Source organism: Bolinopsis microptera, chromosome 6, assembly GCF_026151205.1.
Source record: "Bolinopsis microptera isolate Bmic1 chromosome 6, MBARI_Bmic_1.0, whole genome shotgun sequence".
NCBI classification, from domain to species: Eukaryota; Metazoa; Ctenophora; class Tentaculata; order Lobata; family Bolinopsidae; genus Bolinopsis; species Bolinopsis microptera.
The window spans coordinates 11596823-11608955 of record NC_087077.1 but is presented as its reverse complement, the minus strand read 5'-3'; the positions used below and the strand labels follow the sequence as shown (position 1 = coordinate 11608955).

Below are 12133 nucleotides of genomic sequence, written 5' to 3'. Positions count from 1 at the left end.
CCAGATTAACCATAAAAAGGCCAGATTAACCATAAAAAGGCCAGATTAACCATAAAAAGGCCAGATTAACCATAAAAAGGCCAGATTAACCATAAAAAGGCCAGATTAACCATAAAAAGGCCAGATTAACCATAAAAAGGCCCTCTGATGAGTTATAAGTTACAACAGGATTAAATATCTACATATGGGTAGGGTACTTAATAATATGTAACTTAGTGACCCCACCCCTACACCAGCCACAGTTTGAACAGAAGACATCGGAAATTCTGAACAAAAGACTACGAGAATCCATATTAGTTCTCGAATCTCGGCTACATCAGTATCTGATTCTTTTATAAGTATATAATATATATTAATATAGAAAGCAAAGGATTCGTTTAACCAGTGGAAGAAGATAATAGACATTAATAAAACTATAATGCCAGCGCCCAGTGCCCAGTGGTGATTTTCCCTTCTACCAATCTCTAATCAAGATGATTGTATGGGAATTCCGTAAAGTTGAAAAAAAAAACCATGCCGTTGGTAAAATTCTAAAAAGTTTCGAAGCCGATATTTTTAGTAAAAGCCAATGATTGCTTGATGTTCATTGACAGTTTCGCAAAACTGCTGCCTCGAAATGCAGACAATCATATTCGTCTGGATGTTGCTGATTATATTTTGTTCAATAAAAAAAAAGGAAAAAAAAAGAAAAAAAAAGGGTAGAGTAGGCAGACACCAGTCGAACTTGCTTAGGACTATTAAATTTGATTTAGGTAGTAGGAACATTCCATTTGTAAATACAGACGATTTGTACAATTTAAGACTTTTAGCCTCTGATAGAGCGGGATGGAAGAAATTGTTATAGATTGTGTATCAGTATTTCTTTTTTCTGGCTACTTATCAGATCTTTAAAATTTTCATTTATGTTCTATTTTTGATTTGAATAAAGTTATATAATAATAAAATACCTGGAATAATTTTAGTCAGATCCCCGTTAACCTATAATGAGCCAGTACCATAATGACACGTGCTGGCTCCTGTAGCAATCTTTTCTAGACTGCTCCCAAAATAGGTCAGGGGTGGTATTTAGTTTGTTTTTATACAGCAACCGGGTAGGCTGTCATCAAGGTCATAAAGCACGGATCGCTATTCGCTACTGAATAACTGACGCCAAAGAGCCACTAGGATGAGTCGTTCATTATATGAAGCGGGTCGAATCGCCGAGTCCTGAACGGTAGCTCCAATTGGTGTACATAACAGCAACTAGTGGGGTTGATTTAGTTGCCTGATTTAGGTTGACAATTCGATAACTTTTTTGACAACATTTTTCTCCGACGAAATTTTTTACAGCCTTAATTTTTCCCCGACGTTATTTTAGCAGAACAAATACTTTTCTTATATAATTACTTACACTCATGTTCTTATAATGTAACTCATATGGGTTAAGAGCGAATTCTATTTGAGTTCAGGAAAATTCCAAAAAAGCAGAAACAAAATAATATCAAGTGTCATTAAAGTATTATTAGAAACCTGACCAATCACGCAAATGAATCCAGTTAATGGTGCTGAAAATTAATAGCACCACGAATCCATTGAAATAGCGCAAATAAAATAAAAATATATATAATATAGTCAGCTCTGCAATACATCAACATCCACTGGCACTATAATTAATAGAATTTTTAGCAATAGCATATATTGGACCATTGTTTGAAGGATTGTACAATGCAAAATTGATTTTTTTAGTAGAGCACGAAGTGGGTATAATTGCATTGCAAAATGAACCAGATCAATACGTAAATCTAGCATTCCTGTCAGGGGACCAGGAATTCAACAATAATGCGCTATTTTCACAATTCAAAGCCCTATTCAATATCCATGTGCATTGTGCAATAAACAATAATGGACAGTCTTTAAAACTAATGAACGGACAGTCTACTTTCTTACTTTAGAAGTAGTCAACATTCCGTTAAAATTAATTTGTATGGCATTCTTTATCTGTGACTGTCGTAGTACAGTCGAGTCCCAATTTATGAATGTCGTGGAAAACCTGGATTGACCGGGGAAATATTTTCTCAAAGATAGCCGTCGCATTGATTCTATTTCTGACGCTTATCTGTATCATGTAAAATCCGGATTATCTGTATCGATTGAAGAATTCAATCATAATCTTAGGAGTGGACAAAATTTAAATTTAGTGATTACTTGTATCACGTGGTGACCCCCACGGTGACCCCCACGTGGTGACCCCCACAGTCGCTACCCCACGGTCGCTACCCCTGTAGCGTCTTCGACGCTACAGGGGGAGCCGCGCACTTCGTGCGCGGCGGGTCATACAACGTATGACAAGTGATTACAACGGAAGCAAGAGCAATTCATTAAACTTTTAGGTAAACCATTGGTACCTAGCAATTTAGTAAATCTAAAAGCTAAATAGCTAATAATGTCAACGTCGTCATCAGTCTATAAATTGCTTATTAGGAATCAGCAAATATATAAATAAGCAAAATAGATAACTAAAAGCTCAAAAATGTAAACCTACTTGCTAATTGTTATCACTAAGCGCTACACATCAACTAAATTATAAAATCATCTGTTGGATACTGATATCTATAATGAAGTATAGAATTTTGTAATAAATAACGAAATCTTAATTCATCACCAGTTCGACAGAGTCGATCTTCAGGAATTGTCAAACTTTATTAGTGCGTGTCGAACTTTAGAGCGTATCGAACTTTAGAGCGTGTCGAACTTTAGAGCGTGTCGAACTTTAGTGCGTGTCGAACTTTAGTTCGTGTCAAACTTTAGAGCGTGTCGAACTTTAGTGCCTGTCGAACTTTAGAGCGTGTCGAACTTTAGAGCGTGTCGAACTTTAGTGCGTGTCGAACTTTAGAGCGTGTCGAACTTTAGAGCGTGTCGAACTTTAGTGCCTGTCGAACTTTAGAGCGTGACGAACTTTAGTGCCTGTCGAACTTTAGTTCGTGTCGAACTTTAGATCGTGACGAACTTTAGAGCGTGCCGAACTTTAGAGCGTGCCCAACTTTAGAGCGTGTCGAACTTTAGAGCGTGTCGAACTTTAGAGCGTGTCGAACTTTAGAGCGTGCCGAACTTTAGAGCGTGCCGAACTTTAGAGCGTGTCGAACTTTAGAGCGTGTCGAACTTTAGAGCGTGTCGAACTTTAGAGCGTGTCGAACTTTAGAGCGTGTCGAACTTTAGAGCGTGTCGAACTTTAGGGCGTGTCGAACTTTAGAGCGTGTCGAACTTTACTACTGAGCACATTATAAGGACACATTATAAAAATTGCTCGGGTCTAAGATCAGTAAGGTTGACTAAAATTTGGAGCAAAGGGCGTCTACTGACTTAATACTCTAATACTTACATGCATAATGAAACAAAATAATGTGTTCAGATTCGAGTCAATTCTTGTACACCGTACAAGTGTATAATGTATGAATATGATACATTGATAACGTATAATGGAGTCAGGCATCCAGTGCTATATTCTATAACTTTACTGTGTAATGAAATTAAATATCAATAAAACAAGTCAGATCGGTACAATTTTAATAAAAATGTAAAGTCGTTTAGCTGTGACCCTTCAATTACAGCACATGAACAATACGCAGAACATTATGGGACAACATGTGTACACTATATTTTGTAGTACTTATACTTGGAAAGGGTATGGCTCGCTATGGCACTACATTATTACATATATATCTTCCGTCATGTCAGATTCTGACAATTTTTCATGAGGAAGGTCATTATTTACTTCTTTAGGGGCAATTCATTGAAGACTTTCACCAACTTTTGCCAACTTTTGACCCCCTTAGTGAAACCCCTAGTGTAAATTCTAGCGCAGTCAAAAATGTGCTCAGCTGACTAGAAAGTTTATGTTTTGAAGTTTATACAGGATTTTAAAATGAAATGTAATACATAAGGTGAATAAATAAAAAGTATGTTCCGTCTGATAATTTGGCAAATTATGTGCAGTTCGTTATGCTTTTTTCGGTGGGTATTTGAGAATCTACCGAGAAAAGAGAAATGACTAGTATTACGCATTGTAAAGAAGATTTATTAAATTTGGTTTTTAAATAATTCAAAGGATAATGACGCTACTAAAATTACCTTTTAAGTACAAGTTCATGAGCAATGAAGGTTAAAAAAAGAAAAGTGTACCTAGTAATTATTATACGTTGAATACAAATCGTTACCATTAATCATGAACTTAACAGTAGGAGATGAAACGTGAGCTATAACAACTCTTTCCATCTTTCCATTAAAACGCAAACAAATCCGGAGGCCGCTACATTTCCTTGTAAAATGTTCCAGCTGCAAATATAACATTGGTGGCTCAAACGTACCATCAAGAAGAAATTGGATGTTTTTATCATTCATTATCATAAGTTCTCCTCATGGATCTGTTGTACGCTAGACCGCTAGGGTCTATTTATAACGGCTTTGCTTCAATCGGTCAAATATTTACACTAAACTAAAGTAATCTTTACATAATAATTTAAAATAACGCATGCATTAAATTGGCACCAAAATGAGTGCTCTGAAGTCAAAATCTATAATTTGATGTCTAATTATTATTAGCTTTCAGGTAAAATTCACCATTTAATATGAACTTGCCGGTATAAAGCCGCCTCAGTCAAGACTGTTTAGCAGTATTGGTCATATGAGTTTAGAGTGGAACCTGACTAGCTTGGTATATTCAATGTTCTCTGTGAAGAAAGCAGCAAGGAATACCTCCCTGCTAGAAACAAGGGCCTCCCCAGCCCAAACTGTGGTGACGTCTGAGTCGGGAACTGAGTCACAGGGCGGAGAGGCTGGTGTCACACAGATGGTAGTGTAATAGTCCGCTGGGCTGATTGGAGACGGCACAGTTTCTGTGGGAGCCGTTTCTTCTTTGGAAGCCGCCATAAGTGCAGCTATTGCTATAGCAGATGCTGCTTGGGTCAGGGCTGATTCAGATGCTACTGCTGTCGTTTCTGAGGGATCAGCAGTTTTGTTTGGGGATTTATTTACTGTTACTGTTACTGTTTCATTGTCTTTGGCACGGTTTAATCGTCTCTCAGAATTTTTAGATCTGATTAATATGTCTCTGTCATCACTTATCTTCTTGAGGGGAAAGACATCTCCGCCAACGAGTACGGACACCTGAGGAATGGAAATGATTACGACAGTATCTCCACACAATCTATTACGGTTAGAAATAATAATAACCGGAAGTATTAGTATTACGTGTCTAATTTTTATAATACTGTATTATTTAACAAAATCGTTTTAGAAATTAGATGTCAGAATAAGTGCAACAAAAATCCTTCAAATAATTTCCAAATCCCGACAAAAATCAAACCAAGTCGACAGCTCACCTGAGATGCGCCTTTGACATTACAGTGAAAATAAGCTGACATATGTCTGATAAGTTGTCCCATAAGTGGACCCACAAGTAGGAACTCTTTGGAACGGTTCATTATAACCGGATACAGGGTGTCAGTTCCTCGTCCCTTTGAAACGGTGACTGAGAGCTCGACTATCTTCTCCATTCCTTCGTTGAGGGCGTTTCGTGTCTGGCCCATTAATCTTGTAAAGGTTTGATTAGTAAGATTGATTCATCATCAGAAAGCTGCTAAATAATATGGTTAGATTATGGATAGATTTTTAAGATTTAAGACTATCTGCACTGCAATTGCGAATTAATTGCAATCTTTGTTAGACACGATATAAATTGATAAAAACATGCTTGTTTGCGTCGCGCGCCTCATGTACTGAATATGAAAAATAATGTTTTCATATAATTATTAGTTCGCGCGCTACTAAATTTTATCTATTCAAGTGTGACAGGCACTGAGCTCGCACCAACCTCAAAAGATAAGTTCCAGGGTGTGGATAACCTGAATATACCGTGCATTTCTCTCTGTCTCGATGTACGTAGGAATACGACGGGGGGAGCTTCTGCTTTGGGTTCAATCTGAGGATAAGTTCTTATAGATTCAAAAAATAATACATTTAATATGTATTTTAAAATCTGTGACAGTACCCATCTACAAATTATTGATTCGGTCAAATCTAGTTCATTACTCGTTAGAAAAAACCCAAAGGTCTGATAAACGAAGAGTGTACACTGTACTCATCCCAACAGCTATCGACTGGAAATCTTCAATTTAACGATGAAACTCTAAAGAAATAGCCCCATAGCCTCCAGCCAAAAATAGCTTAAACCTTGGACATCATCATAGCTAAAATCTCTACTGTGAAAATCCGATCAAATTAGAGCTCCTGGGGCACCTACGACCTTAATTACATTTGGAAAACACAGCAGCAAGCACCATGTTATATTTAAACATGTGCGAAGTCATCCAAATTAGTTACGGACACATGCCTGATCGGTACACATGCCTCGGTGAACACTTTTTGTTTCCCGTTTCTTCTGCAGTAAGCTTGATGATAGTTATTGTATGATCAAACTGTTCTGGTCTATCGTTACTTAATACTTTCTATTTTGGTGAAACTTTGGAACGCTAATTAACTCATAATCTGGTCAACCTCTGTTTGCTGAGAAAATTTTTCTCTGAACACCCACTTTTGAATTTTGTTAATCGGTGGTCTGGAAGCGGAGTTATGGTTCGATAGAAGTTACTGGTTTAACACTATTCATATTGTCATTAACAGAAATGACGATATATATGGCACCCCACTGTATATTAAAGTCACTATTGTGACGGTACATTAGAACTAGACAGAAACAAAGTGTGAAGGGCCTGAACGGAATATGTAGCTTTAAGTGTAAGAAATAATCTTGCAGACACATAAGCATACAGTTGCGTCTGGATGCTATGTGTCTGGATGCTAACGTATTCTTGAGTCACTGAGTTTATGTACATTATATAGTTTAATTTATTAACTTTGAAGTAATATTTATGATGAAATTTGATGATGTTTGTCTCAATATTGTTTGATTTGATTTGATTAGAGATGGCCAAACGCTGAAAGATTGTGCAATAAGTAATAAATACTGGTCTTAATTTGTGAGCAGCGTGTTCTTGTGCTGCATTAGCATTGAGTTCCCGTTAAAACTCTACCAGATCAAGTAGACGACTACCACGTGACTGCCACGTGACTACTTGTCAAGTCACGCAGTAGTCACGTAGTAGTCAATTTGTAGTTAGTTTAAAAATCTATTAGAAGGGAACCATATCATCGAGTTTAATGCATTTGTACTTATACCTTTATACAGTCCAGATAATCTACGCAAGAAATCCTTGATTTTTTTTCAGGGAAGCCATCCAAATTCCCATATAAGAGGAGCAATGCAGATTATAGATCTATATAATATATATATACTAGAAAACCCGTGGTCGCAGGGAGGAAGCTAATAGTGTTTTTTGTTAGTAAGTTTAAATCGCGTCAAAAAATATCCTACACAGCCGAAGATACAGCCGATTAAAATGTTGCTCGCACTAAACACAACGTAATATCAACAAAATCGATAAAAATGCCGTTTTAACAATCTTTAGCTTTGCACGTGCGTGTTATAACCCTTGTTACCATGGTTACTACGCATTTTCATATTTTTCGTTTGATTTGCACGTGGGCCGTCGAACAGTGTACAAAAAGAATTCTCTGAATTATAAGTAAGACTAGAAAGCCCGTGGTCACAGGGAGGAAGCTAGTAGGTTTCTATTTTTTGGTAGTAAGTTTTTATAGCATCAACAAATATCCATCACAACCGAAGATACAGCCAATTAAAATATAGCTCGCACTGAACACCACGTAATAACAAAAAAACCGATAAAAATACCCCTCTCAAATCCTTGCACGTGGACTTTTAACACCGTTACCATGGTTACTACACAACTTCATATTTCTCGTCTGATTTGCACGTGGGCGGTCGTACAAAGATACAAAGGGAATTCTCTGAATTATAAGTAAGATTATATTATACTAGAAAACCCGTGGTCACAGGGAGGAAGCGTATAGTATTTTTTGTTAGTAATTTCAAATCGCGTCAAAAATATCCTACACAACCGAAGATACAGCCGATTAAAATGTTGCTCGCACTAAACACAACGTAATATCACCAAAACCGATAAAAATGCCGTTTTAACAATCTTTGCACGTGCAACAACTCTCGTTACCATGGTCACTTCGCAAGCTTTTGCTTTTTACCTTATTTGCACGTGGGCGGTCGTACAGTGTAAGTACAAACAGAATTTTCTGAATTATAATAGAGACTAGAAAACCCGTGGTAACAGGGATGAATCTAGTAGTTTTCTATTTATTTGGCAGTCAGTTTTCATAGCATAAACAAATATCCATCACAACCGAAGATACAGCCAATTAAAATATAGCTCGCACTTAACACCACGTAATAACAAAAAACCGATCAAAATGCCTCTCTTAAATCCTTGCACGTGCACGTGCGTGTAACAACCTTCGTTACCATGGTTACTACGCAAATTCATATTTTTCGTTTGATTTGCACGTGGGCGGTCGTACAACATAAATAATTCTTTGAATTATAGTAGAGATATACCCCCATTTCCCCTGTATTTGCACCCATAGATAATTAAATACTTACTGAATAATAACTTAATTATGCAATATTCGTGATAACTGCTGTGACTAATTTTTGAATTTGAAACTCTGATTTACGATTAAATCGATTTACGCTTAATCTTGAGAGTGAAGTAGTAACATTATTTGGCATATTTGTAATTATGCTTAACGTATTTAAACGATTCGCATAAAAGTATAATCCAGTCGGAACCTATCAGCGTATCAGAGTTAGCTGGAAATGAATGGTATAGGTTGATACTTTGTCTAACTGAGCCAATGGTGATCATGATTTGGTCACAATTTAGCGAAAACTGTTCTATAAAATCATGCTGCTCAGAAAACATCAAATAGGCTTCATTTAATGGACCGTTCCTAAAATCGCCAAAGTGGTAAACACCCCCTGAAATAACTAGTCAGCCCTCTGATTGGTACATATGACTTCAAAGTAGCTGTCCATTTAGGGGAGCCCATTAGCCCGTTTTAGTTTTAAGGGGTAACATCCGAGGGTAGGAATGAACGACCACTTCGGGTCCGCGACTCTACGGCGTGAGACGTTACGGCATGAGATTCTATTAAATTTCATTCAATCCCGACCTATGATATAGCTGTTGAAATGTAATAGAGTCTCACCATGTAGAGTCTCAGGCTGTAGAGTCCGGACTCAACAACTTCATGACGTGTGCATTGGGAGCATCCAGGATACCATTTACCCGATGAAGATATGTGAGCTCAATTAGTTGAGTGTATATTGGGTCGTGATATACACTACATTTAATATGCTGCTAAAAGCTTTATTTTGAATGCACTTTTTGTTACTTACTTCACAATATTTCACAATATTTCACAGTATTTCACAATATTTCACAATATTTCACGATATTTCACAATATTTCACGATATTTCACAATATTTCACAGTATTTCACAATATTTCACAATATTTCACGATATTTCACAATATTTCCCTTACTGTGCTCGGACTATTCACACTGAGACTAGGTTCGTGCCCCAACTGTGCCTGCCCAAACCACACACCAACTCAGCCTCAACCGTCAGATCACGAAATAACCGATCAAAAAGTTTAACTTGATAGGCGGGGGCCACTCATAAGAGCGAAAAATGATTACGAAAAAGTTTAACGCAAAATTATTCTTGTTTTTGCGAGACTCATCGTTGACTAGTACAAATTGTCTTCAACCACAGACGAATTTTAATTGATTTATTCTAAACTATTCCCAACAATTTTGAGAATTGCACTTAGTAAAGTAGTAAATAAGTAAATGTTATATATATGTAGTAGTTGTATCATCTCGAAAACGGAGACTTATTATTTTACGACCTTTAAGAATGACGTGATGCTTATAGGAAGGAACAGAAGATTCGCACTCTAGAACAAGAAGTTGACTGAATTTGTCGCTGTATATCATTACCTTATTATATGAGCAGTACAGATGACGTGGCAAGGAAGGGTGAAGTTTGTGTGAAGTAAACTTTCATTGTCAGCCTGGAACGATCCCTTCAACTCTCCTGTTATCTCGCAGTTATATCTGTAATCAGTGTTATTAGATTGGTTTGTAAAGTAAAGTAAAGTATTAATAACCGTCAAGTTTTGCAGTTTACTTAGTAGCGACTAGCGATTGGTTAGGTAAAATTGTGAATTTACAGTAAACCAACTCCAAGATGCTTAAGGTTAAACCAAGATGCTTAAGGTTAAACAGTTTATTTAATCACAGTTTATTTAATCACAGTTGTTTTAACAAGTTAAAACTTATCTTCTGAGCACTAATCTTCAATACCGTGAACCAATAACAGTTTCTTAACCTACTATAAAAGTTGTAACTTATTAAGTTAGCAAAGATGTTTTTTGGGTTCACCAATATTATCAAAGTTAAGGTTCCTTGGATACCAAAGTTAAGGTTCCTTGACTATTAAAGTTAAGGTTCCTTGGCTACCAAAGTTAAGGTTCCTTGGCTACCAAAGTTAAGGTTCCTTAACTACCAAAGTTAAGGTTCCTTGACTTCCAAAATTAAGGTTCTTTGGCTACCAAAGTTAAAGATCCTTGGCTACCAAAGTTAAGGTTCCTTGAGCACCAAAGTTTATGTTTTCTACTCAATTGTTCTATTTACTTATCATAATCGTTTATTTTAATTCATAGTTGGTCAGTTCGTACAAAAGTCGTAAAAAATTCGTACAGTTCGGCACCTTTTTTCAGTTCGGGATTAGTTCGGGAAAAATTCGCCTCATAAATTTTCGAACTTGGATTTAATCGAAAGAACTTAAATTAACTCAGATGTCAGGCCTTTGATAGATAAGTATCTTTTCAAACGACCGGTGCTTTTAGCGAGGTTAAAATACTCTTTATCTACCAGTACCATTATCACGAAATCAGATATGAGTCAAGATTTATTTTATGGTTTAAAATCATTAAGAATTTTGTTCAAAGAAAGCGACCACTAAAAATAATTTTCATTTGACGCAATATCATTAATTTTAATTGGATTTCTTTGCGATATCACTACTAATATATCATAGAGATCAGGATTGATGCTACAGCACTCATTAAATGATTGCATTTTATAAACCAGATTTTAAAGTTATTTAATTGAATTGAAAAGCTGTTTCTAAAACAACCATTCCATAGGTGCACAGCACATCGAAAAGTAGAAAATTCAGTGCTGAACTTTTATAGATGAACGTGCAAATTACATATAGTATTCCCACTCCCGATACATCTCAACCTGTGAGAGGGTATATTCTTGGTCTAGACGCGATATTTTCTCCTGCGTGGTGCTATATAACGAGAATTACATAACCGAGATTTTATTTTATTTTATACTCCAAATAGTCGGCATCAGTTTGTGACTGACTTTTATACCACTGTACATCAGGGGTCGCTCCTATAATGAAATTTACCAAGGCAAGAATGCCTCCCTCCGTGACAAGTAACACTGTTCACTACATCCCAAGACTGAACATCACTGAACTTGGAAATGTTTTGGGCTGGGAAAACTATGTGCTCTATATAAATATAATCGCTGCTATTGACTTCTTCCTCGCTATAATCGGTGAGTATTATTAACGAACGAATCTAGTATATATTATATATGGTCCGTTCGAGTAATGTCAGCGGTGGAGACGGTGGTGACGCCAACTCCAACATATTTAACCCGAAGAAGAAATCATTTGTATCAACAACCATTGCATTAATGATCAGCTTCGCCACATTTAACATCCGTGGGCTCGGTGTTCAGCAAGATGATAGCCTACATAGTAAACGTGAGTTACTAGGATTAGACTGTGAAAAGTACAATGTCGACATCTGCGCTCTGCAGGAAACTAAAGTCACCGAATCAGACAACCTTGTTTTGCGCAACGGTTTTAACTTGTTTCTGTTCGAGCAGTTGGACAGTCGCCATGGAGGCTTGGGTTTTATAATCAGTCCTCGCATGATGAACTATGTGGTTTGCTGGAAGTACATCAGTGACCGGGTATGCTATGTCGATATTTGCATCCCCTCACGTAGCGGTACACCCCTACGTTGCAGGGTGATCAATGCCTACTGTCCATGGGTCACGAAATCCTCTCCGAAC

General features: G+C 36.9%; 1 protein-coding gene across 1 annotated transcript in view; it reads right to left on the bottom strand.

The window, feature by feature from the left end:
* Positions 1-4035: 4035 nt before the first annotated feature.
* Positions 4036-12133, bottom strand: part of LOC134817057 (uncharacterized) — a 46176-nt gene continuing 38078 nt past the window's right edge. The window contains exons 9-12 of the mRNA XM_063826146.1: positions 9974-10090; positions 5849-5956; positions 5358-5568; positions 4036-5142 (exon numbers count right to left, since the gene is read on the bottom strand). Of these exons, the coding sequence (XP_063682216.1) occupies positions 4657-5142; positions 5358-5568; positions 5849-5956; positions 9974-10090 (922 nt within the window). The 3' untranslated portion in view covers positions 4036-4656. The remainder of the gene's footprint in view (positions 5143-5357; positions 5569-5848; positions 5957-9973; positions 10091-12133) is intronic.